Here is a 27,578-nt window from a genome sequence, read left to right on the forward strand (position 1 = left end):
ATTCGTGGCTCTGAACAACTTGCTGTTCATAAAGACACATCCCTATTTCCTTTGCCCCTATTTATGAAGTCATTGAAGTAGAATTACACTGAGATAATAGGAAATGAAGGTGGTGCTCTCTGTGACCTGGACTAATGGGGGGCAGGGAAATGAGCTGGAGAGAGCAAAACCAGTTAACATAAAGCATTTGTAAATGAAGCTGTAAGGATAGGCAACGAGGATCATAAAGGAGGGGAGAAGGAAGAAATGGGTTGGAGACACTGTTGACTTTCTATACTGACCACAGTAGGAAGCTCCAGGCAAAGAATGGGAAAGGCTCTCTGGGCTGACTACACGACAGCTCTGGTGCAAGCTATATGCTCTGATACACTGAGCTGGATGGAGTGTTTTCAGTACAAAACCCAGGCAAAGCATAAGCATCCATCCAGCCCTTTGGTCTCTTCAGTTCATACTTAATGACCTCCCGAGTTCCTCAGACGGGTGGGTGGTGTGTGCACGAAGATTAAACCCGAAACAAAAATCTCCCTGCTACCTGCTCTATTGGCTTCCCTTTCACTTTTGAAGGCTGAAAAGATAATGAGTCGTATAATTGTCAGAATACCACCTTGGAACAGATATGATGAGGCTGAATCTATGACTCACAAAAAAAGCCTTCCGTGTCCCTATAAAGCACTGAAGAGATAACCCACTTTCATGTCACAGTCAAACCACAAGCTAATCCAATTAAAGAGTGTACATGGGAATGCAGGATGTGCCACCTGAGCAAACCACTGGTCCATCGGGGCTAATAGCTCGTTTCTTGCAGAGTTCAGTGCTTAACACTTCAGTGGAAAATAAATATAAGGCATAAAATCTCTTGCTATTAGTGCCGTGCTCTCCTTGACAGAGCAAATAGTCTCACTGACCCCTGCAGGGAGCAGATAGTGTCCTGAGGCATGAAAGCTGCCCACCCTTTGCTTCATTTATACAGCAGTTCACTTCATTACCACGCAGAGAAGAGCCAAGCCTTTTTAAAAGGGCTCCTTTGAATTAGAGCGATGGTGGCTGCTTGTCTCAGTGAATTCCAAAAGCTCATCGTGCTTTGGGTGCTTAGCAAATACATGTTAGTTTAAAGGGATACGAGAAGAAGAAAAGCTCTGAGCTCTCATCCCCTTGTAGGGCTGGTGGCCCATGCAAGGAGGCAAGCAGGGTGGTTTGTATGGAACTAAAGGGATGATACCTATGAGCCAGGGAAGGTTCATTCCAGACTGGAATCACAGTGACCTGGAGATATGCAGCTACCATTCATCTCACTGTACTTGCATCAGCAAGATCAGCATCGATGCAGAATGAGAACTAAACATGGAAAGGATCCTTAAAGAGGAAGAGAAGGATGCAACTGCAACCAAACGAGCTCAACGCGTGTAAAATTAAGATGCTGCAGCAGGATGTAACACAAGCCTTTTTGCTCATGGCTCTGACCTAGGAGAGCTGCATGTTTTCTTTCTCTCTTATTCTCCCTCGGACCTGGGGCAGTCAGCTCACTGCAGAACTCGGTCCTGATGCAGCTCACAAGAAAACAAAGGCATGGACCGCTAGAGGGAGGCAAGAGACCTGCAGTTCAGCAAGCTCCCCAGGCATTCATCGCCGCTGGATTCAAACCCAAGTCAAGCAGTCAGTCTTAACCATTTTCTGGTTCTCTTACCTCTTCTTAGCAGCTGCAGTACTTTCTTTCCCTAAAGAGAAGAGCCACGCTTGGAAAATTTCCCTGCAGTGATTGTCTTCAGAGCAGCTGATGTGCAAAGGGCCACATATGTTTAGAAACTTGACCTCTAAGGAACAATGGAGCTTTTTGCTTAGGAATGTCTAGTCAGACCATTATCCTGCTTCTCTCACCCCCCCCCAAGTATTTCTTCTTCCCCTCTGAAATCTGTTCCGCTAACAACAAGCAAGTCCCTCTCCATTGGGATGGCTCAACCCAGACTGGAAAGCGGAAAGGAAACGGGGACAATCTGGACTTCATTTTGACAGTTTGAAGACAATGAAAATATTCCATGTCAGTGGTCTGCAGGGCAGGCCTGTCTGTGGTTGCTAAATCAGCTTTTGCTTGTGCCCAGCTGCTTTCCTGGAACATCAGACCCAATGCCTATAGAGACGCAGAGTGGGACTGGCACCAGCTCCAGGATGATCTCACTCTTCCCAAAGTATCTTCCTTTTTCCAAGAGCTCTCATTTGTCTTCACCTAACAACAAATAATCCAATTTACAGCTTATAACCACGTCCAGTGAAGTCCTAAATCAGTCCCACGAAGGGTAGTTTGGATGAGACCTTTATTTTACGTGGTCCCTGGCTTCACCTGCTCAAGAACAATTGCAATTTGCTCTCAGCAAGGTGCACCTGCACCCTGCTTTATCCCCCTGAACTGCAATGCAAGCTGCCTCCATCAGTGTCCCTAAAAGAACTCTGTCACCAGCTGGAATACTACTCAGTGGGTGGCAGCCCTCCAAGAACAGAATGCACAGCAGGAACTTTGCAAGGTGTTAGTTCTGCAAGGAAGGAATTTGGGTTGGGAGAGAGCTATAAAACGGTGCCATTAACTATTCCAGCAGGATATGTTATCTTCCCTTCTGGTCCTGCAAAATGATGTACTCTGAAGGAGCTGCCAGCCTTCATCTCTGTGGTAAATGGTTCCAACTCCATGTGCAGCCACAGAAGAGTTCATCATACTATTGTAGAGAGCTAGACTTTGCCTGCAAGCCCCACATGTGAGACAAATGATGGCATCCCAAGTCAAAGATGAATATCCCATACTGAAATCACTGGAATAACAGCATCACGACTGCACTTTGTCAAGCACTTTAGGATGCTCTGAGATTAAACATGCTGTTGGGGAGAATTAGCTAACGCTGGGGATAGTTTAGGCAGGATCTCCAGAAAGCAAGAAATAAAATCAATCTTTACTTGAAACTCTATCACGATCTCCTTTATTTCTTAAATGCTACGAGAGTTACACAGCAAGGACAAAAAGTAACAATAACCATGAAAATTAATCTGTGACAATGAAGAATGAAACAAGATGTATGGACCAGGCCTTCCCCTCAGTCTTGAGAGCAAGCATGGCATACATGGAGCAGAAAAGAAAGGGTTCTATTTCCAGCCTGTTATGCCAGTGGCCTTCTGTATCTTCCGGCTAACAAATATCACATTGTGGGACTGTTTCCTCACTTGAACTCTCCCCTGCTTCTACATCACCACGTTGCAGACATACAAAAGTGCCTTGGAACTTCACTTGTATCATCCAAATGAACTCAAAGGGTTCATCTGCTGCAGTACTTTGTATCAGAACTGTGCCTGACAACAAACACCAGCATTCCCACTTAGCACCCTTTGGCTTGCACTGTGAAACAGCCTTAAAATGCACTAGTTGCATGTAATCCAAAGATAACTAAACTGAAAACGCATGCTCCAGCTTCTGATGCTTTCAGTCCTGTTGATCAGACTGGCAGAAGTCACAACCAACCTTCCCACCTGAAACATGCACTGTTTGCCTATACAGCTGCATGAGCTTCCATTCAAGATAAGCTCTTTTACTCTTCAATTAAGACCTCATCTTATGGAAAGATTTCATCCCCCCTCCAAGGCTCTTCCACTTTCTTCTCCCTCTTACGTGTCACTGGCTCCACGCAGGTGCTTTACTCTTTCATCCGTACTTATTTTCCTTCCTCTCTATTTATGTCCAATTAAGACCATGTCTATGTCATCTTCACTAATCTAAGCCTACAATTTGCACACACGTACTCTCTCCTGCAAATTATCACGTAATGATAAAATGAGGGAAAGCATATATTACAGGTTACAGCGTTCTTAGTGCGATTAACAAACATAGTTAGTTGCTAACGAGTGAGTTTACAGAAGACAGACTGAGTAACAAAGCCAAGACAAGCATGAACATCAGTGGAATAAAACCCACCTCCATTGCAGTTTTCCTATCGGGACAGATAAAGTCCTAAGGAAACCATAACATCTCAAGTAACTCAAGATAAAATCATTTCTCAGAGGGAAAGGCTGAGGTGAGAGATGGGAGAAAGAGAAAGCCAACTTGTTTAGAATCACATCGAGCCTCTGGCAGAGTGGGAACAGAACACAGTCCTGTCCCTCAGCTAGTGGTTACCTATAAGTCCAGACTCCTAATTACCACATGCAAGATCACAATCATTAAGGTTTGTCACAATCATTTACTGCTTTGTCTGACCATTATCCAAATTCAAACTTGGGATCAAAGCAAGGATGAGGAACTCATCAGGCTCTTCCCAGCACTTGTTTCAGAGAACAAATACATTTATTTCCCCTTAAGCTATTTTGCAGCCTAGAAGTCAAAATATTTAAATGCCTCTGGAGTTTATGAGTAACCCTGCTTTGAGCTGATGTCTATATGAGCTCTGTTAAGCAATCTGAACCGGTAAGCAAAGATCTCCAGCCTTTGACTCACAGACATGAAAGGGAGGGAGAAAGAGATTAATGGCAATTATTTGAGACAGTGCCACACTGATGGAATAACCAGAGCAGCCTTACATACCTGCAGGAATGCAGCCTCGGTTCCAATCAGATCCTGCCAAAGGCAACCTTGGAATGGCTGAATACTTTGGGAGAAGGGAAAGCAAATAAGGACCTGGGCCCAAGAAACCTTATTTTCATCCATGCACAAAGGACCAGAGGTGTGTCATGGTTTGGGAATGGTGCCACAGTAAATCTCAAGCAGACAGAGAGACTGTATAGAGCTGTTCAGATTTTCTGGCTTTCCTGACACTTTACCTTGCTCGTATTATAACAATCACTGACTTCCAAGTTTTTGGACACCCCTACCTGATATAGCAGAATTAGATGCAGAACTTCAGCCCACAGCCCCACTACCTCACATAGACGCACACCAGAACAATGCTAAAATCTACAAGACTAAACTCACATCCCTCTCTAGCTTCTTCCTTTGGGGACCATGATCCATCACAGTGCCTGATCAACTATTTGGTGGGATGTGTTGTTAGTCTTGTTCCTCATAATCGGCTGATGGAAGTTATTCAACAGTCAGTCTAACTGTGCTGTTATCATACCTTTTTGTGTGTGTGATGAGCTCACAAGAACTGTGTGGGGAGGATCCACTCAAGGACTGCAGGAAAACCATACTCCAGATTGTACACAGCAGCTTAGCTCTGTCCGTAATGTTTCTGGATCTGATCTAACTGACACTGGTTTTACAGCACTGTACCTCCAACTGCAGCTGAAAGTGTTTGCTCCTGACAAATTTGGTTTGGTTTGCACTGAAACAAAAACAAATCAACAAACAAGCTTAGAGTGAGAAATACAAAAGTAGACTCCTAGAGCTCTTCGGAGCTGATCCCAACACTGTGTTGGTGGTAACTAGACCCTTGTGCCTCCCCTTCCCCTGTAAAATGAGGACGCTTACATTTCCCTGTTTGCATGATGAGGTATTTATATTGTTATTTGTGAAGGGCTGAATAAGCAACTCTTTGTACCTGGAATATATAAAGTGCTAAGTGACAGTACTCTTCCTCTCAATGTACACCAGCATATGAGAGATCACAATCAGGCTTTGCTGTTATTTTTCTAATGAGTATATTGCATGGAAAAAAAAAAATGCCTGATATAATGATGGCTAAGATTAGTGTTGCAGGTTGGTTTATTTAAAGCAGTAACATCAAAGCAAAAGGTCTGCTGATTCAGCTCATAAAAATCATTGATGCGTAAAAACAACAATAATATCAGAAAGAAAATGGGAGGGAGGACTGGGAGAACAGTAGAAGAAAAGTAAACCCAAACCCATCATAAATGCACGCGAGACAGATGGCCTAACTCTTTCAGAAAGCACTTGCAAATACCCTCATGCTTACTGGGAAGAAACTCTACATGAAAAACGTATGGTAACTGGAGGGACACGGTATCATGAAAGGCATCTCTTTTCCATCTATCTTTGATTGAAGCTTCTGGTCCAGCCAGCAGCTTGGGAATGTCTTCATTTACAGTATTCCTTCCTGAAATCTGAAAGCAAATTGAAATGGAGATCAGTACCTGGACTGGCATTTCAAACCATTCAAAGAAACACACAGTGGTGTGGAATTAGTTATACAGTTACAAGAGACCATTTGCAGTCCATCACATTCCCAGTATCTTCTCCATAAACCTCGCAGTGAGATTTATGGTATACAAACTATTGCACAGATCATCTCTGCAGTATGTATGTAAAATATCATGAGAACTGCATAGAGAACCGCAGATCTAAGGCAACTCATAGACTCTCTGGATCAATCCCTTCTTGATGCCATTTCAGACACATTTAATATGTTCTAAATTCATATGAAAGGAGCCATAGAACCTTCTTGTAAGTACAGCCTGTCATCAGTGCAACTCTGCAGACTGACAGATAGCACTCAGAACTAAGACTGGGTAAACAAAAGGAGATTCAACTCCCAGAGGGAGGGAGTTGTTTTGTTGGATAAAGTCAGTGATTGCCTATTGCCCATAAATTAATTCAACTCAAAACACCCATCTGCACAGCATTTTCTTCTCAAATACCATGCCAGTACATTTTTGAGATGCATCTCTCTCTGAGGTTGTAATATAGAACACACTCTTCCAACCCTGCTAGGCATTCTTTTTCCAATAGAGAAAAATTCTACTTGTGTCATGCCAGAAGCTTTTAAAAGCCTAATCACTACTTGCATCTTGTGGCTCCATGATGAAAGGACAGGAAAGGAACTGGCTTCTCATTCCTGCTGCCATTTGTCATGATGTTTACCATTCTTCATTTGCCTGTGGCTTGGTCAGCTCACTGCTATACTGTGTTCTTCCCTCCCCCCTTCTCCAACCCATCAGAAGGTTCCTACAGCCACCAATTAGGGCGAAGCAGGTCATTATTACCTTTGTCTAAATCAATGTTCTTTGCTGGGAAACTTCTGGCTTGCTCAGCCTTCTCCTTCAGGATGTTGTTTTTGTAATCTATGTAAGGGAGGAGAGTATGTAATTCAGACAGCCATTAGAACATTAAGAGAAAACAAAGCTTTACAAGCAAGAGATCAGCCCTTCCCTGAAATACCCTAGGTCTATCAGTTCCAGATCCTTAGGGGTAACTAACTCATGGAGTTAATCAACTGCTCAGCAGAATAACATGCTACATTGTAGGGTTACTGTATGTTTTTCCTGGTACTAATCAAGCTTTAACTCTGCTCCTCATGGGTACCACAGCATCTTCCATCATGATAGCAATTTATACTTGCTGCTGCTCTTGTCTGCAACTCACTCTCTGTTTGTTCCTTACTTTGTTCCTCCTTTGTTCCTTACTTCATCTTTTGTATCTGTCTTTGGCACACTGGGGCAGTAATGTTGAGACCCAAAGTATGTGAGATTCTCCTAAGTGTGCATTTACAACCACAAAGTTAGCTAACCTCAAAATGAACATCGAAATGTCATCAGAAAGTCCTTAGTTATAAGAAGTTCCAAACAGGTATAGAGTACAGCTGCCGGCTGATACATACCCAGCCTGATGTCTTCATTTCTGTACTGAGTCAGATCTGTTGTGTCCACTGTAAATTCTTTAAGATTTACATCCTTCCTGGAAAACCAACGAGAGTGAAAAAAATGGTTATTGGTCCATCCTTTAATAACTGGCTCCTTTTACACTTATTTTTCCCCACAATAGCTTTCTCAAGTACTTAAATTGTTTATTGCCCATACATCCGGAGGACGGCTGAAAAACCTCATAGAGGACTTAATTCTTTGTTAAATGCTGTGATTTTCACAGTAATCCCTGCAGAATCCTTTTGACAGCATGGAATTTGTTTCCTGATATTCAACCATTAAGGAAGCGTGTATTTCCTGGGAACATTACCCTAAAAATGACTAGAGTGTAAAACAAATGAACTCTGTCAGACAGCTTGTGCTGTAGGTGGCTGTGTTCTTACTAAACAGATCCTCAGCTGTTTCAGGCTCTTAATGACAGCACAGGCAAAGGACCAATCAGTTTGTTCTTATGTATTCTACTCACGGACAGCAGATTCTGTAATGATACTTACTCTCCATATTTCTTCACGTTGTATTCATAGCCTAAATAGGGAGAAGAAATAGAATGAGAACTTATATCCAATCCAACCAACACCTCTCAGATACCACCGATAACAGCAATACGTAGCAGCTATTCAGTCCTCTCTGCTGTGATGCTTCTGTGCTGCAAAGTAATTAACTGCAGAATCACTTCTCCTGCCACAGGATATTCCCCAGCACTCCAGAGATGGGGTTTTCCAGCACTCACCTCTCTGCCGACGCTTGCGGGTGATGAAGACAACGATGATGAGCAGGACAACGAAGAGCAGCAGCGTTGCCAGGACGTAGCCCAGCTGCTGGAAGAAGTGGATGCGGCTCTCAGGGATGATGACGTTTATCACATTGTGGCCCCTGACAACGTTTGGATCTGAGCACAGAGAGAAAAGGAATAATACATTGTGACCGGCATTCAAAGCAAAGCATGTTTGCAGGTGGGTTCATATGTGGAACTGAAAAGCATGTTGAGTGGTTGTTGCACATTCCCATGCTGCTGACTGCTTATCAGGGCACTGCTCTTGTTTACAGCAGAGAGCAAGTCCAGCAAGAAGCCACAACAGACAACCTAGAGTTGCTCTGGGGTAGCACAGCCCTCTTCTGGGTCCCTTGCAACACACACACCACATCACTTCGGCTCCAGACAGCTGAAGTATGAAGCAGCCACTCCCAGCCAAGGGTTGTAATTTACAGAGTGGGAGGAATTTTCAGTGCCAAAGAACGAGTTCCCTTTTAAATCGAATAAAAACCAATAAATAAAATAAAAACCCCCACAAAGAAAAGCCAAGATTCCATTCCACTTGTGGGTGCAGCAGCGCTGCATTTCCTCAGCATAGGAAAGGGTAACTCTAATCTTTTACGTGCAACATTTTTGTAGCTCTCAAATAAATAGGTCAATGTGTTGCACATACAAAGAGAGCGACTTCTCTGCTTGCAACTGTCAGAGGAGCAGACAAATCCAGGCACAGACTGCAAAGCCATAGGACGGACTGTGCTGTGGGAAGGCTTTTCTCTTCAGAATGGAGCTGAATGCACCAGCACGGGGCTCTGACCGCCATCCTCCAGGGAGTTTAATCCCATACCCAGTCAGATGGTATAAGGGGAAAGGCTGGGAAAACCCGGAGCCATGGTGCCATTCAGCAGCGTCTTCTGAAGCAAACAAGCCAATAATAAGCACTGATTTTAACATTGGGACTAAGTGGTCATAGAGAGTCAGACAGCCGGCCTCGTTTGTTATCAGACACGGAGACATGGCTTTGTGTCCAGCTAATTGTATTCCAACACGAGCAGCCTTCCCCAGCAGGATTTTGGTATTCCTCTTTAAGTGAAGCCACATCTCCAGCACCAGTTAAGGTCAGAACTGATCAGCACGAACAAGAATGTCGCAGTCGAGCTAAGCCAGCGAGTTCATCATTATTTCAACAGCTGGTTTTCCTTTTGAGGCCATTTGGGAATGTTAGAAACTGCTCGTTTCCATCAGCTCAGTGCTGTAAATAGGCCGAGTCCAGAAACACAATATTCCCCACAAAAAGAAAAAACACAGCACCAAGAGCACTGATTTTGTCCAACCTCACCCTCTATGGCAGCAGGGCAGGCAAGCAGCTTATTATGCTAACCAACACATCTCTAGATGCTGGATGCTTTGCGTGTGCTGGCTCTCCTGCTCAAAGCTAGCATGCTATTTTTCACCACTAAGAAATACCAAACCAAAAAAGCCACTTGTAAAGCTGCAAACAGTGGACGTGATAGTTCTGCTTTAACAAACCTCTGCATCACGAAGGGCTTCTTCAGCAGCCGCCATAATGAGATGGTAGCTGCTGGAGCAGCCATTGAGCCAGCAGATCTAAATGCATCCTGTTCCTGGACCACAGTACTGCAGGGAAGGGTAGGATCTGAACTGAAACTTTAGCCATTATCAGAGAGGTCACAAGAATGGCAAGCTGCAAAACCAGAGATGCAGCTTTATTCTATCACTAACATCCTTCAGTATGTCTCAGTACGTCCATTCACATGATCTAACTACTGGAAAATAACTCCTAATGGTGAGGAATGCAAAACTGGAAGAGATGCCTTCATGTTTCCTTACCAAAACAGAAAAGGTTCAGATCTTTCAGCTGGGATAAATGGACAGAGCTGCACCATGAGAGCTCACAGTTGCTGGGTATGTGGCCCATTTTCTTGCCTATGCTGGCAAGGACTGAGGGTAGTTCTGCAAGACAGGCTATTCTGCAATCACTCTCTCCAGAACAGAGTAAAAATACACTAAATTAGTAGACATACAACACACTTATTCTGCTGGGACTTGGGAACAGAATTGAACTCATGTTTATAGTTCAAAACAGGATGAAATTTCCTGTCTGGAAACAGCTCTGAGCTTTGGAGTTAGGCCAGAAACGATAGTTGCTCGCTGAAAAAGATCTCACTGCTTTGCTTTTGTTATCTCCTGATGTTTCATTCTGGCTTTAAGTTACAGCCCAGAGAACTTCTGCACAGCTCTTCACAGAGGGGCACAATATCTCAGCCTTTGCTGCTATACACAAACAGGCAGCCCATCAGCGAGGGGATTGAAACAGGCACTCCAGCATCTCATCTCCTTTCCCTGTTCCCATCGACTCAGCACATTTTTGTGCCTGGTGCTCTCAGACCAGCTGATCCTTCCCTGCCCCCGGGGGATAAAGCTCCTCGAAGGCTGTTCCTTCTAGTGGTGGAAATGGCTTTTCTTAGGAAGGCAAATTCCTTCAGCAGCACCAAACCAAGAGAGCCCCAGCAGGCTGTATTACCTGCAGGATCTGCCAGCTGGGCAGGTGGTAACTATTCAGCCACAATCAGGAACAGATTCCTGGATGGGCAACAGCGGAAACAAGATGTAGTTTCCATCTGCACAGTGGGTTCTGATAGTGCTCAAAGGGCAGCAAAAGAGCTAGATGCAGAGAGACTGAGATTCATGTGTTATGGTCCTTGTGTCAGCACAGCCCCAATGGCCGCCTCTCATCTGTACAGCCAGGACTTCTGGCCACCAGCCTTGGTCCCAGTGGGGAGGTTAGGAGGCTTCCTCCTATCACCATTACTACACAGTAATGTCCAGATTCTGTAGTAAGCAGCCAATAAATGTTAAGCCACAATGAGCATTTTAAAACGTAAAGATGGAACTATACCTAAGGGGCTTTCACATATATATATATATATATATATTTTTAAAACTCAGGATTTTATTTTTCTGCCTGAACTAAGCATGATGGTTTGGGGTTTGGACAGGCTGTCAAATGATAGCTCAACTGCAGTGGAAAAATGTGAGAGAGAAAAAAAAGCTGAAGGGTGGAGGAAAATTCCTGGTGGTTGATTCTGCAGGGTCTGGCACCTGGCGCAGCTTGAACCCCTGTGCAGCAGGGAGGGAAGTGCTTATGCAAACAGGGGCATGTTGTAACAGCAAAGGCAGCATAGAACCGACCCCCTACTCCACACCCTCTCCCGATTCATAAAAGCAAGCAGAAAAGGGAGTCTGTTAGAAAAACAGCTTGCTTGCCTTAGGGTATTTAAGCACTGCAGAGCTGCCCGGAGCAAACAGCAGCAGGACATGATGTCACTGCAATACAGCAGCCGGGGTAGTTAGCCCTGTGGTGGGTGGGACACTCCACTCTGAGTGCAGCTCAGTGTTAAAGCAACACCAGAGAATCCTCATTAATGTTTTGAAGAATGTAGCTCCAGGTACACGATTGTAATGGGAACAGCTCAGTGAGAACACAGCCTGCACACTAGAGCTCTGCACTAGTAGTGAGGGAGGGAGGCAATACTTCATCTAACTCTGATTTTAAAGGCATTTTGCTCATGACTCGAACAGGAGAAACCATACAGGAAACACCAGCATTGCTTCGAGTGGCACCTTCAGTTCAGTGGTGTCTGCGGTGCTTCTGCAGGGCACAGGTTTGCCTTGACCACACACTCCCTACCACCCCTTCCTGCAGTCAGAAGCACAGTCAGAAGCCACTCACCTACAGCCGGGGCATTGTTGTGGGTCGTGAGATTCACCACCTTCTTCTCTCTCACTGGCTCTGTCACAAAGACCTGGTAGATCCTGCGCTCATGCAGGCCGCAGTAATGGTGGTGCAGGTGGCAGGAATAAGTGCCTTCATCTGCATTTTCCAGCTCCGAAATTCGTAGGGAAAAGTCACCCAGGGCAAAGGCTGTGTCAGTGATGTTCATCTTCTGACGAATGAAGAGAGGCCCGTAAGAGCGACGCTCACCAGAGGCATACAGGTCAATGAGGCGGTCAGCACGGTCGTGGGGAACCCCTGGGGGCTGCCTGTCCCAATGGACCACTTGCTGTTCCTCTTCACTGTGCCGTTCGGTCCAGATGTGGTTCCGGTTGACACAAGGGAGCATCACGGTACTGCCTTCCAAAGCAACAATCACAGCCTTCTCTCCATCCCAGTACTCCTTTGCTGCTTTGGCTGTAGAGATAACACACACTTGTGTCATGCTTAAGGACACCCGTGCACACCTGAGGTTGCTCTCAAACCCTGCAATCCTATAACACATCCTCTCCAAAGATCCTGAAGTGTCACGGGGGTAATGTTACCTCACTCGCAATCAATTCAACACTTAGTGAACAAAGGCACCCATATCTCCCACATCCCAGGTCTGTGCATTAAGCACGGCCATTTCCTTTCCTTAAAAGTGAGAATTCATCTCTTGCTTCAGGATGCGGGAAGAACATTCAACAGACCATGAATAGAATAAGAATAACAGACTTCAATACGCTGCTCCTCGATTCTCCAAGCAGGAAATGCTTTCCTTCCCACAGAATACCCTAATTACTGAAGAAGTGCAAGGAACACTGTCCTGTGTTTTGTTCTTGAAAAAGGAAGAAGAATCAAAACACAGATGAGCAAACCAGGGCTCATAGGCCAACCTGGGTGTTCTCATTGCATAGAAGCTGTGAGAACAGCAGCAGGGGTGCACTTCTCTTCTACCCCATCAGTCTTTTAGACAGCTCAGCACTGGGGGTCACTGGACTTCAGCTGCCACACTTGCCCTTGCAGAAAGGGACACCACACGCTGTCACACTTACCTTTCTTGGTGATATCTAGCTGAATTTTCACAGTTTCATATAAGTGGCAGTAGTGATGGTGAAGATTACATGAATATACACCCGCATCGCTCTCTGCAACATCTAGTATAAGAGAGAAGAGAGGACAGGTTGAACATTTCATGCTGAGCCAACTACTTTTGTCATTTATGCTATTCAACAAATGCTCGCACAGAAGCAAAAAGACCTTTGCAAAGCTTAGGGATAAAAGAGAAAAAAAGATCCTGTTTAGTACCTTTGATCACCAGTGAGAAGTTGCCATCTGTAAATGCATTCTGGGGCATTAATATCCTCCCTTGGTTGTAGGAGCTGTAGACACGCTGATCTCCTGCTGAGTACATGTCACACAGCCTCTCCATCTTGTTATCTCCATAGTAGGTGCTGTACACATCCCAGTGCACCACACGCTGGCGGTCATTCAGACGGTCCTGAGTCCACACCATGCGGTAACTCTTGCAGGGCAGGACAGCCTGTGACCCCCGTGTGGCACTGATGTTCAACACTGACACTACAACGCTGTCTGGGTTTGAGGCATCAGCTGGGACTGAGGGCAAGGAGCAAAGAAAGAGCGAAGTTAACACGTTAATGGCATGTAAAGGAGGGACTAGAGTAAGATTAGGTCCTGTCCTAGAATCTCTGCACCCAAAAGAAACCCATCTGATAGAAAGTAACTTTCAAGATTAACACAGAGCTCTCCAATGGAGAAATACAATAAATAAATGATATCTTATTATTATTTTCTTTAAGTTAAAAATCACTGTTTTCCTTCAGCAAAAAACAGTGTCTGTTATCAGGATCCTAAACCTGACCCATCATACCTACCCTTTCCTAATCCTAATGCTCGGTTAGATCAGTGTTTAGAGGCACTAAGTTCATGGTGTGCATGGCTGGTGCCCACAGAGGTTACCCGTGAAATCCCCATCACATGGACTCTGATTTCATGACACCAGATTTCTTCTTATGACCACAAAAACCCATTCAGATCACAAAGACGTCACTCACCTGAATATAAATAAACAACAGAACCTGTTAAAGCAGAAAAAAGAAAAGAATGTCAAAATTAAAGAAGCAAATAAATAATACAAATGCAGTCCTGGTCAGCCACTACCTCCTCTGTTATTATTGCATCTGTTACTCCCTTTGTTGTTAACACACTTATTTAACATGGGTATTGTGGTTAAGCCCAGAGACTGAGCTTGCTTGGTGCATGCTGCCTGGGAGTAGTTCTCTAACACAAAGCTAAGAGCTCTATCCTGCCCAATGGACAGCCAATCAGCAGGGATAAGAACCAACAACAGCCCTGACCTGGGCTCACCACTCAAATCCAACTCCTATACAACTGAATGGGGGGGTTAATTCCATCCAATGAATCAAATCCCTGAATGCTACAAGATGCCCTGACAACCCATCAAGCTGGGAACGATGCAACGTGGCTGTTCTGCTTTGCACTTGTGACACACATTGCTGCCAGACACACACACACACACCACATACAGCCTCCTGCTCACGTTCCTGGTCTTCACAGTTGACCATCTCTGGAAGCAACCACATCTCTCTCTGACTTGCGTGACTAAGATGCACGCAGGAAGAACTCTGTCCCAATGAACTGATGGCTTTGTTTCTGCATCCCCCCAGCCCCATCCCTCCTGCTTTTTGTGTAGGAGGGGTCTGAGAGGTCTCCTGGCACCGTGCTTAGAGAGCAAGAATCGGACTCCCAACACAGTGACATCATTCATCTCTCTAACTAGTCAAGCCCACGTGGGTTCCAGCAGGATAACTAGCTGTTTTGTCCTGCTAATGTCATAGGCACAATGTCCTCCTGACAATGGCTGCATTTTTGCTTTTCAGCCCTGTAAATTCACTTCAGATCGAGGCTACTTTAACTGCACCATCAGTGCACGGGCTGAGAATAAACTCTGTTTCTTTTCCTATCACGAAATATTAAGCCAGTGGTACCAGAGAACAAAAGCGAGCAGCACTTTCTGTTGAGCTGCCAGCTCAAAGACGCTCCAAATGTAAGGAATTCTTTCTACATCTGTAATCTCAGCATCATAAAGAAAACAAATTCCTTGGACAGAGACCATACAGCTCTGGATATAAGAAAAGACATCCTACTGAGACATTAGAATCCCATTATTTAACATAGGCTGCAAAATACCTGATGGTAAAATACAACAAGATCCCAGCCTCTGCCAGCTGGTGCCAGAGCTGGTGGCATCTATAGGGTGACAAGGGAACAGCACAGCATCACAACACGCATGGCAGCTTGCGTGCTAGGAAGTGAGCTGGCTGGTTGCACAGCCAGTGCTTCCAGAGCTTTGCTTTAATGCTCATTGACAGCAAGCTGATTTGGTGCTGCAGAAACATCCTCTTCTGGCTAAGCAACAGGAATGCATTTACTTCCCTCCTTTCGTCCTATATGTTAATGTAAAAAACACCGAGACCAAACGCAGCACCATAAACCTAACAACTGACAGACATCCCTCTGAGCCTTCCAATGCACTCTGCTCAGCAGTCTGTCCTTCTGCACCTTGTGCTGGCCCTGCTGGCATGGCAAGGTCCACCCAGCTCTCCCTGCCCTGTCCACGAGGGCCTGATTGGCTGCTGGGGTCCTAGAGGATCTCTGGGGTCCCTCCAGGAATACCCCTCAGTGGCCAGGAGTCATTGCTTTTTAATAGGAAAAGGAAAAAGCATCTGTTGAAGCCTTGCCTGTCCCTTACCATCTTATTTCGACTTGCTGGGTGCTGCCACACAAAGGGTAACTGTCACTCTGTGCACTAGAACAAAGCCCATGCAAGATGCTGGCCTGATGAAGCCCAGCAGCTAAAGCTCTGGAGGGGACAGAAGGGGAAAGGCATGTTGCAGACTTTATAAGAGCCATGGGAACTCCACGACACAAAGAAAGCAGAACCGACTGTGATGATTCCTCGTCAACGTTGGAAATCTGAATGCATACACAGAGTTATTTGAGATGGCTGTCAGTGAAATAGCTTATAAATCAAAGGAATCTGGAATGCTTCTGATCTCTTATATGCCTGGAGAAAAAGGAATTTAAAACAACTGGTTTTTAATAAACTGGACACAGAGCAGCAGTTAAACACAATATGAGATATGCTGTGCTATGTGAGACCTAAAGTGCAATCCAGAGAACGACGTGCCCCCCCAGCCCCCAGCCTGCTTTCCAAGTCACTGTTTGTATAACACAGTTGCTACTGAAGATAATCAGCAATATACTCATAAACCTGCAAAATTAACAGCTTATGAGCCACAGGAGTGGGACAGACTGGAAGCAGTTATATTGGTGAGTCACTGCCCAATCTGCAAGTATAAAACCAAGGATTATTTATGCACCTTATGGAAGCTCAGCCTTTCGTGCTCATGGGACTCCAGCAGCTTCAAAAACCACCAAATACCTTCAGAGTTGGTAAGAGCAGCTTTCATTTTCAAATCTCCAGTTCCATGTGGAGGGTAATAGCTCTGACCTCTCTCTGTGTGATATTCTTAAGGGGGAAAAATAAGAGACAGACGTCTATCTGCTATCCCCTGACTTGTTCTCTGCAGCTTCTCAGTAGGATCCCCCAAGGCATTCTGCTGCTCCCACAATATAGGAAGAGGAAAGCAGCCTGCGAGTTTCCTAATCCCTTGTAAAAGGCACGGCCAGCTCTTACAGCTTGAATCCCTGCCACTTTCATAGTAAAGAACTGGGCCACAAAAAAGTGCAAGCAAATGACAAGTAAAAGCCTCAGGCTCTGAAAGACATCTTACACACTTGGGGATCTGTCCTCAGAGCAGTTCAAACAGATATCTGCCCCCTGAGTCTTGCCTGAACAAGAGCACATCTCCTCCCAGAGATAGCTGCTGGCAGAGGCAAAGCCTGTGCTAATGAAACCACCGAGTTCCTGTTTCACACTGAAGAATAGCAGCACAGAAAAGGGAACAGCAAACACAGTAGGCAGCAGCCTGAGTGCCAAGTGGCACATGTGCTCCATGGGACGCGGTGAGGGCTTTGCCACTGATGCCAGGATAAGCTGCCTAAACAGCATCTTCCCTTATTTCTCCCCACAAAACCCCACTGCTTCTGCAGGAGATTTCATGGCCTCCATTGAGTTATTACACAATTACCTCAAAAACAGAAGCTTGTGCTAACAAGCTCTTTCCAAATACTTCTGGAAAATGGCAGAGGCTCCATCCTGACTCTTCAGGGAGCTGACACAGCGCCTAAGAGGCCATGATGGCTTACAAAGCAGTCACATCAAGGTGACATCTACACAAATATTGCTGCAGCCACCTTTTTAAACACACAGATCAGTAGCCAAAAGTGCCACCTGGGCCCATCTCAAACACGGAGAGACAGAAGATGGAGAGCAATAAAGTTCTTTGTCTAAACAAAGCTTTCCCTACAAAGCCAACTGATGGACGAGCCAGGCTTTGAAATGAACTTCTATCTAATGAACTTCTATCTAAGTCTGTGCTTGCTTATTTCTAAAGCTTGCTGGGATAAGTTTCTCACCAGCTGAGCATTCTGCCTTCAAGGATGCCTGCACTGGAACTGCTGGCCACCCACCCATCCCTGCACCTCACTGCAGGTAGAAACGTGCTGTGAGTTGGCAAAAAGCAAGAATGTGCTGTCTCAGCAGAAAGGAAAATGCCTCCCGTCTGGACAAGAAACCAATCACACTTTGGCCACCACACAACCAGGATCCTTAGCAGATCTGCCCTGACTTCCTTGCAGACAGCTCGGATATTAGCTCAGCTTTGTAAACCCTTTTCTGGTTCGTGTACTTGATGTTGGCTTCAGGCCCGTGGAATAGTTTGCAGAGCCATTCCAAACACACAGCTCTGTTCCTCCTTGCAAGATATTAACACTTGAGGGTGTGGTTCTTCTCCAAGCAGGATCATCTCAGCTAACACAGAGATGCAGATTTCCTCCCTTCTCTCCTTACGCTCAAACCTGATCTGGGTGGGTACAGCAGCACTCAGCATCACGGCTCCCTGGTGTATGGACAAGTTCTTTCTCCTAAATACACCCAAAGATGTCCATGAGAGATCACCCATCCCGAGGTGGGATACTTGCTGGCTCTGTGCTGTGCAGCAACCCAACCTGCTGTTCCTGCCCCAGGCACTGCCAACGTGCTCAGCCACACTGGGGAGCAGCTGGACTGGTTGGTGCTTCTCCTCCTTCCCCCAGCTTAACCTACCCCCTCACACACTACTTTTCTGAGCCACTATAAGCCTTCTGTCCCTATGACTGATTCCATTCCTAACCCTTGCCCTTTAGACATCACATCGGGGACGATTTGGTGACATGAGAGCTACATTAAACAGGGGCCAAATTCGAGAAGCTCAGGTGGAAAGCCACAGCCTTTCATTAAGGGCTGTGAGAAGCAGAAGGGACACTGCACCCCAAAAAGCTCATGCTCCTCATTTCATGCTGTCAACACCTGGAATGGGGTCTTTCCATACTGTTCTTTGAGCTGCAATTCCCCCTTGTACACAGGTGCCTTCCTTAGACCCCAAGATCTTGCAAAGGTAGATATGCTGGGGTTTTATCCTCATGTCTTCTCCTGCCTTCCAAGCATTACTAACTGAGGTCTCTCTACTCAGTTTGGAGTCAGGCTCGCAGGACACTGTGTCTGTGTTCAGCCCCTACAGAAAACTGTGGTAGAGGAAAATGTACAAGTCATTCTGTTACTGTGCATTCATCATACTTGTCCTCATCCCTCCCCTGTACCTCAATGTCTAAGCGAATTCCTTAATGCTGATAGGGGATAAAACCCTTCATTTGTACCTCCATCCTGAATGCACGCACATATCAGCTGTTTTTGCCTCTTCAGAAGTACAAAATAGCCTCGGACCCTGTAACTCTAACTAGTCAAGATCTACAGTGCTCTCCTTTAAGCTTACTGCTATTGAATTTATAATTCAAGTAACTGACAGGAAGAAATGAATTGCACAAACGTGCTGAATGAAGCAGCATTTAACCTCAAGTATTTCTCCATTCTTTCCCTTCCTCAAAAAACCCCATAAATCTTTCCCCTCCGCAGACCCAAACCCAGCTAAACAAGGAATCTGAGCAAAAAAACACAGATAACAGTTCAAAATCTCTCTGATCTCCAGCCCCGTCCTCTGCAGCTGAAACAGAAACAAGTAACATCACATCGACCAGCTAGCTTACTTTGCTGAAGCAAAAGCTGCCACAGAAGGAGTCTTGCTAGTTGCTCCATTCCTTCAGCTCCTCCGTGTTTCCGTCTCTCTTGAAAAACAAGTTGAAGGCTTTAAAAAAGAAACTTTTTTGGTGTTGTTGTGTGGTTGTTGGTTCTTTTTTTGTGCTAGCTGGAAAACACTATGACCTCATCAATTTACATCCCGAAAGCTGTGGACAGCAGCTCATATTCTGCAGTTACTCCACCTACAAGTCCTTACTCCCCACCTCCCCACTGCTCTCCCCCACGCTCACACTCCACCTCCTTCCTTGCCATAACTCTCCCTGCACAGTTAGTACAAACACCCACTCCTCTCCTTCCCCTCCCCTCTGGGACCCGTCTGACTTTGATGTCAAACTTTTATCGGCTATGGTTGGTCCCACGCAGCTCTGAGCTCTAGAAACAAATCTTTCTCCCTTCCCCTGAGGATGGAACTAATTTTCCCTGTGCTTTACTTGATCCAGCTGTTCCTTCCTTTGTTTGACACTCGTCCAGCTGTCTGCTCGAGACCATTTATTCCGTTGCCTTCAGTGGGTTTTTGATCTTTGTCTCCTCATGTGGTTTTACTTTAAGCTCCACTCTCAGAAGACAACCTAGAAAACAACGTTTACTCTGTCCTGTGATTTATAAGCAAGGACTTAATAGCAACTATCTCAGCAAGGGGGTAATAATGGCAAAGGTTGGATACATGGGAGCTTAGGGCATGGCAGGCAGAGAAGCCTAGAACACAACCAAACCCCAGATCACTGCAACATGGGGAGCAGGATTTCCTGTCAGACCTGAACACAGAAAGCTTGGGCGAACAATTCCATCACTGAGAACGCACTTTATTTTGCTGTCATTAATCAAACACATTGAGTTGGAGTATTCACCATCAAGCTCCATGAGGCACCATGGCTCTGAGAGGCTCAGGCATTGCTCTAGGCCAACCACATGGTTCCATCTCCACCTGCCCCTGAGCAATCCCAACAGCCCAACCTATATGCAGGTGATCAAATGAACCTGAAAAAGTCTTTTAATGCAAGACTTGCAGGAAAATTACATGCCTAGACATTCAGGAGACAGTGCAGGCACTGCTAATGGACGTTAAAATATAGCAAACTTCTCTGTTTGCTCTTATTATGATGTAAGGTTGCTGTTGCTTGTGGTTAGCACTGTTTAGCAGATATAACTACACAATCAAATTAGTCATCAAGTGGAAAAATTGGGGGAAAGAGACATTTATGAGTGATGTTATGATTCTATCTGTAAAACAGAGCTAAATATACGTGGGATTCTCATATGAGGGCTTAAAAAGAAAACTTAAACCTTCCCATGGCACTCATGGAGAGAAACTTAATTGCCCCACTTGCATTTTTCCATGCTGACATTGGTCTGTCCCATCTATTTTACCCCATCCCAGAGAGGGCTGTGCTTAAGATAAGACCCAGATTACAATTGATTTGTATCCAGTGAAACATCCTAAAATCATCTGCAGGTAAGAAACCCCACGAAATCTCACTGCAAACTTCAACTCTCGTACATTTCTATTCGATGGGGAGTTGTGGGTAATTAGACACAAACAGTCACTCGCAGTGCAAGTTCCCACGCTCCCCACATGAGCTGCGTCAATAGCCTGGATGCTCACACATCCAGCCCAACTGCAACCTAAACACACAGGCTTACCCTTTGCAAGCCCCAGATATCTGCGTGATCATTCCATAAGCACTTGCATGCTGCAAAATCTCCTGCGTGTCCCCAAAAAAATCAAAACTTGCTGCCAATTGTCAGGCATCGCAGCAAATGCTTTAATGACCGACAAGAAGCTGAGAGCAGCCTGTCAGGCCAGGCAGTGGGACTGAGGCTCAGATCTGACAGCTGCACCATCACAGCAAAGCCTGGGAAATGTCTGGCAGGGAGACAAGAAGCTGCTCTCGTTGTGCAGGTGGCAAACACAGCACCCTGTCCTACCATCCCACTCAGCACTGCAACCTCAGGTTGCTTTCCTACCTCTCTCTGCCCCCCACCCTTGGCAATGCAGAGGTTACAGGCTCTTCTCGCCTGCCTGCTGGGATGGATGCAGAGTGCTGTGGTTGCTGCTGTCACGAATTGGCTATTTCCTGGCTGAAGGAAGCCAAGTTCAAGCCAAACCCACTGCAGCCTGCTGAAGAAAACAGCCCAGTGGGAGGAAGGAGGAACAGCTTCTCTGGGGTTCATAAAAGGAGTAAAAGGACGCAGTCTCCTGCCCTTTCCCCACTCATTCTATGCAGTCTCCAGTCTGCCCTGTGTCCCCAGAGTCTTGTTGCACCAAACAGATCCCAACATGCAGCTGGTGCTGAGCATTTAATGTGATTCTCCATGGAAGTCAGGCTAAAGGACTCTGGTCAGGCAGTGGTATTTTGGGTATTGATTCTCAAAACCAGAAGCATCCCTTCACTGCCCACTGCAGCACAGCCTGCTTAAGTGAGCAGCTCATCCACGTGTGAGGAAGGTATACAAGAGGCTCTGCACCTGCCGTGCTCACTGCAGGCTGGGCAAGCAGGGAGAAAGGCTCCTCTGTTCCAGTCACCCCTATTTCACCTAGAAATGCTGGTGACTCAGGTGGAAAAAAAAACCCTGCCCAAAGGCAGATTAATTGGCTTGTGGGAATGAGCAAGCCGCATCTGCCAGACACTTTGCTGTTCCCAATCCCTTCTGTTTGAACATTTTTGTTTTCCGTGCCTGCAGGCTGCACTGAAAGACCTCCCAATACATCTGGCCTGAGCACCAGTCCAGAAAGCTGAGCAAATATCAGGTCTGATGCAAAGAGGTGCCCCTCCATCCTCCATCCATTTTGAGAACCATTAAACTTGGGAAGCAGGAGCAGCAGTCACTTCCACTCTACTTTCACAGCTATAAGTACAAGTAATGCATTGAAAAGGAGTGCCATGATTAACGCAAAGGCACAACTCACAGCACAAGGACTTACATGCACGACCTGTCAATGCTCCATTTTCATATTACCAGCAACTTCCCTACACCTAAATGTGAAACCTATTGTACCATGCTACAATCAAAGGAAAAGGCTACAGCCCTTCCCAATAGTAAAAACAAAGATAATCTTTTAAAAGAAAAGTAGCAGGGAAAGCTACAGCTTGCAAAGAGTGCTGACAGGTACAGGGGCAAAACCAGCATGGATCCTGCCAAACCAAAAGCACAGAGCTCTGCATAGAAGCAGCAAAAAGAGGGAGAGGCAGGGATACTGCAGCTGGGGGTTCCAGTTTTGGGGCAGAGGAACCTTCAGAGCTGCCTGCTGATGGAAAAGAGCAACATAACACAGAGCCACATGAATTACCATAGGGTATGTGCTTCCCAGGAGGCTTCATTTGGTTGCAAAGCTTTTCTTATTAAAATAAATCTTTCAGCTGCAATGAATCCCATAAACAAGGCTGAAATAATCCAACTTGCAGCAAGAGCTGTGAACTAAAAGGACAAAACTGAGAGCCAACCACAATGACAGGGCTGTCAAGTGAAGCCTGTCATTATCCCAGCAATGTAACAAGCAGCATCTCTCTTACACACCCAGCAATACGATGTTTATTCTCTGTTCCTTAGCTGTAAACTGGAACTGGAGCATAAACTCATTGATGCGATGTGATGCAGCAATAGCAGAAACCTTCCAGGTATGTAAGGTATTTAGACAGATGGAACCTTAAGAGGATTTTGATCTGCTTTAATGCACTGAGGTTTCCTCTTTGCCAAGCAAAGACCCTGATATGCACTAAGGGTTAAACTCCAGCATCCGAGCAAACTGCTCTTAGCAAACAGACCTAATGCCTGTGTGTGTTCCTATGCTGCTCTAAGTGTGACTGCTCAGGTAAGAGGGTGAGAGCTCTGTGTGCACCCTTTGCTGTCTCTGCAGCTCAGAGGCTCCTGTTCTCCTGCATCTCTGGATGCGACTATATTTAAACTCTCCTTTCTGTTGGAAAGCTGTCAGCTGCAGATTCCTGGGATTCATCTCAAAACCATTAATATGAACCAGTTACAAAAACAGAGAAACTGCCCAGGAAACCAACTGAGTTTCTTTTTGTTGTTTTTTTTCTTCTTTCTTTCCAGACTTAAAACTGAAGATTATTTTTTCCAAGATTAAAAACAAAAGTGCTTTGGCGATTCTTCCATAAGATGAAATCCAAAAGGCTGGGTTTGGTGCAAGGAGAAAAGACAAATGGATTTCTGTGCCCCAGAAGCCATCAGAGGCAGGCAGCCAACAGGCCCAAATCAGCAAGCTTGTATGTACCACCAAAGACCTATTCAGATCATGAACCCTGCTGCTATAGCAAGCTTTAGGTAACAGCGACATTAATTTATCACTTCCATTAAAAGAAAAGAACGTAGGCAGAGTCTCCCTGCCTTCACCTTTTCTTTCCTGTTCATCTCACACAACTCTGCTTCACCAGATGGTTTTTCTGGTGCCGAACAGATTTGCCAACCTATATAATGCTTCATGCCATTCACAGCCTGTGAAAATCACTGTCAAAAACCTGTAAACAACAAATCCTTTTGACGGGGCTTTTGAATCAGTGTCAAGTTTCACAGCCTTCAAAACAAGCACCTGAATCCCACACAGTCAGGCTAAATCTTAATTAACCCCCCATAGGTTAATAAATGTTTTGTTGTTTTTTCTTCTTTCTTTAAAGATATTTGGGTGCATCCCCCCTCAATCTCAGGCGCCTGATTGAGGGAGCACTTAAGCACTAGCCTCAATGAGGAAAGAAAGAAACAAGCAAGCAGGGAAATCAGAATAGAAACAGCACCCTCTTCTATTATGTTTGTAAGGGTCTTTTTGTGGGTGGCACCACACTTGTGCTCATTTGCTGACAGGGCAGGTTGCCTACCCAGCACAAGCAGTTCCTCATAGGAAAAGTTTGCAGTCTAAACAGACAGGAGCAGCAGCGAGACACACAACACAAAAGGAAATGACTCACCCAAGCTTGCACAGCAGATCAGTGGCAGAATTAGGAATACAGCCCAGACCAGCTGCATAAGTACCTCAGTCTGTAGACTGTGCTGCCTCTGTCCTCACGGAGAGCCTAGAAAACCCTGAAGACTGATGAGGACGCAGAGTGAAGCTGGACAAAATCTTCCCTGTCTTTCAGCTCTGGAAAGCTTCAGTGATACAAAGAACCCTGAGACAGAATGCATTTGGGTAGGGCTGCAAATTTGAACTACAAAATGGCCCATGGCATCCCTCTTACCTCTCAGATCAGCACTCTGATTCCCCAAGGAGAACCACACTCATTACTACCTGCTGCTTCTATTCACAACACAGCAGGGTAAATAAATTGCTGTTGTTATTGATTTGTTGGAGTTTTTTTTTGAAGACACAAAGTACCTCGCTATCTCTCAAGCCTGTGGAGAACCAGTAGTGCCTTCAACGCATTGATATTAGCTCAAAAATCACATGAACCACAAAGTTCCTGAGGGGATGGAAAAACATGCAAATCTAAGTTGGAGTTACCATCAATCACAACTTCAAGAGCTGGCTCTGCACACTTATATGCATCTGTTCATCTTCCCCTAAGGTTCAACTGCATGCTGCTGGGAGTCAAGTGGGGGTTTCAGAGCCCCTAAGGTTCTATCACTTGCATCTCCATGCCCCTCACCCTTTTAGATCTATGCAGAAAAAACACCTCCCCCAAAATTAACTTACTGATATCAAGTGCCAGAGACTGAAGGGCATCCAACCTATGACATGGGACTGACTCAGCCCCACGGGAGCTATGGTTCTGTAGAGTCTTCACTTTTTCAAACCTACCCTGCAACCACTAAGGCCCCTCTAGGGGACCAATACTTAAAGCTGGTCCAATTTGGCAGATGGCAGACAGCACTGAGAATCGGGAGGAAATAACAGAGGGATCTAATCACCCCTTTGAACGTTCATTCAGCCAGCATGTTTGTCTTCAGAAAAGTGAGAGAAAGCAGCAGCTGAGATGAGCAGCATTCCACCAAGATGTTACTCATCCCTATGGACAAAGCTCCAGAATTTTCCATGTTTCAGAATAAAGAGGCACCAAACAGGCAGACCTGGGTCTCGTTTTTCAGTTCAGTAGCACTCCTGTGTAAAAAGGCCTTCATTTGGCCCACTTCTTCATTCCAGATCTCAAGGCACTTCACAGGGAAGTCGTTAACCCTACACAAAAGGAAGAAGGGAAGGAGGAAGAGATGGGAGAAGTAACTGGTCATAGACATAGAACATCCCGAAATCCCATGTCACTGTCCATCCTCCTGCTCAGTCACAGCAGGCTCTGACAAGGAACCTACCAAGAACAAATTCAAAGCAATCATTCACCAGCAGCACTGACTCAGTGCCACAGGAGATGTCTGAACACAGAGCCTTTTCCAGAGCAGTTCTCCAGCAATCTCCTCCACAGGCAACAGCAAGTCATGTTCCTCTAACATGAGAAAAGCTTAAGCCACAAGCACACAGCACAGATTTCTGTGAAGAACCAAAACGTTCTCAAACTGCTCAGGGAAACAGACACATTTAGCTATTTATGCCACTTTGTGTCCCCTTTCTGACCACCAGCATTGTGCCTCAACCACATCTCTCAGTCCCTCTCCACATGGGAACAGCATTCTGGCACTAGGAGCTTTGGAAGGAGAACTCTGGTCCCCACACTAATTGCAGCCCATCTGTTGCACCCGCCTAAAATAATTAAGCAGTGCAATTTTCCAGGCACAGCGTCTTATTTTGAGATCAGAAATGACTGGGAAAGAGTGGAAAAATTAATAGGTTGGCTCTTGAAAGGGGACTCCAAGGTTGCTTCCCAGAGAGTTGTATTACCTACCTCAGGTTTGCAGGCCATTCCATCTGAAATAAAAATACTCAAGGCTGAAAGGAGGTTCCCCTGTGTAATACAATATAATCCTGCTGCCAAATTTAGATGCACAAACATGGAGCTCGGCCAACTTGTAAGGGCAGTCTATGCAAACTGTATTTACTCTAGATCAATCCAAGTGCCCAGAACTTGCCGTCCCTACTCTGAAAACTAGAAACACGTTGTTATTTGCTCTCCTTTCTACTCCCCAGCCCCACTTTGTGATCGGAAATCAGAGACAGTACTGCACCCAAGGCAGAAATAATGACATTGGGCTTTTTCTGCTTGCTTCCTTTTCAAAGTCCCAGGTTTTTGCATAAAGTACTTGTGAGGGAAAGGCTTTCCTGCCTTCCCGAGGGCAAAACCACTCTTCCTTTCCCCAAGGAGCAGGCGATGTTATCAGAAGTAGGACACATCTCTCTCCACCCTACCTTCCGATGGGCCTACAGCACAGTTTCTTACAGATGGCAGGATGCTGTTAAACCATGTCATTCTTCCACATCACAAGCCAGTAAAATTAAGCACTGACAGTTCTCTGGAGGATGCTCATTCAGACCTAAGAAAAACAACAGAAATGACAATACAGTAACTGAAGCACTAAGAATGGTGAGGGAAGCCATGCCAAGGCGTAGCAGGTCCAGGTGACCAGTCATAGGTTTTGACTTCAGGCATGCCTGGTGATTCTGCTGCTGGGCAGCCTCCTGTGGGCTGCTCCATGGAGAACAGCCAGCTGCCTCAGAGCTGAGAGCAGCAAAGCCTTTGGTCACAAGAAGAAACAGCTCTGACTCAAAAGCGACCAGGGGAAAGTGCTGGTGAGTAACACAGTGCCATTTACACACAGTCACACTGCTGACTTGAACTGTTCCAGCTGCTTTTACTACCTTTTATTTTGGCACGTTCCTCTATAACTGCTTATCTTCCTATTTGACCATTTCCTGCCATGAACTGTCAATTCCCTTAAAAGAAACCTGACAATTTCCAAGCTATCAGGAAAGAAGGCACATATAGATACACAACCCCAACTGTCCATTCAACCTCCTTCTTCCTGTTACTCTGTACCACCTGCTCTGGCTTTATTGGAGAGCAGCAAAGAAGTCTTATAGCTCTTACCAGTTCAGTTGGATTTAGAAACACATCACAAGGAAGATGTCCATGGAAGTGGTGGAGTCCCAGACATTGGAGAGGTTCAAGAAAGAGCAGCTTTGGCAATGAGAGCCATAGTTTAGTGGGCATGGTGGAGATGGATTTGCATTTGGACTTGGTTGTGTTCGAGTTCTTTCCTTACCTTAATGATTCCATGACTTTATGCATCAGTGACCATGCAGTGATCACGACTACAGAACTCAGTCTTGTTTCAGGGAATTGAAA

The 27,578-nt window shown here is 45.5% G+C and overlaps 1 protein-coding gene across 5 annotated transcripts; it reads right to left on the reverse strand.

Moving 5' to 3' along the window:
• Positions 1–2,944: 2,944 nt before the first annotated feature.
• Positions 2,945–27,436, reverse strand: MXRA8 (matrix remodeling associated 8). Of its 5 annotated transcripts, none has more exons than XM_072354059.1 (12): positions 26,642–26,767; positions 19,830–25,522; positions 19,347–19,424; positions 14,174–14,197; positions 13,407–13,715; positions 13,154–13,255; positions 12,075–12,533; positions 8,300–8,458; positions 8,064–8,094; positions 7,527–7,603; positions 6,913–6,990; positions 2,945–6,033 (listed from the first exon to the last, which is right to left on the reverse strand). In XM_072354059.1, the coding sequence occupies exons 2-12, from the start codon at positions 19,885–19,887 to the stop codon at positions 6,008–6,010; spliced, it is 1,401 nt and encodes a 466-aa protein (XP_072210160.1). In that variant the 5' UTR covers positions 19,888–25,522; positions 26,642–26,767; the 3' UTR covers positions 2,945–6,007. The 5 variants fall into 5 exon arrangements, with proteins under 5 accessions (XP_072210160.1, XP_072210158.1, XP_072210162.1 ...); XM_072354057.1 differs by having other exon boundaries at positions 7,527–7,610; positions 8,062–8,094; XM_072354061.1 differs by having other exon boundaries at positions 7,527–7,610; positions 8,062–8,094; positions 19,347–19,444.
• Positions 27,437–27,578: the final 142 nt, after the last annotated feature.

This window comes from Excalfactoria chinensis, chromosome 20, assembly GCF_039878825.1.
Source record: "Excalfactoria chinensis isolate bCotChi1 chromosome 20, bCotChi1.hap2, whole genome shotgun sequence".
Taxonomy (NCBI): Eukaryota; Metazoa; Chordata; class Aves; order Galliformes; family Phasianidae; genus Excalfactoria; species Excalfactoria chinensis.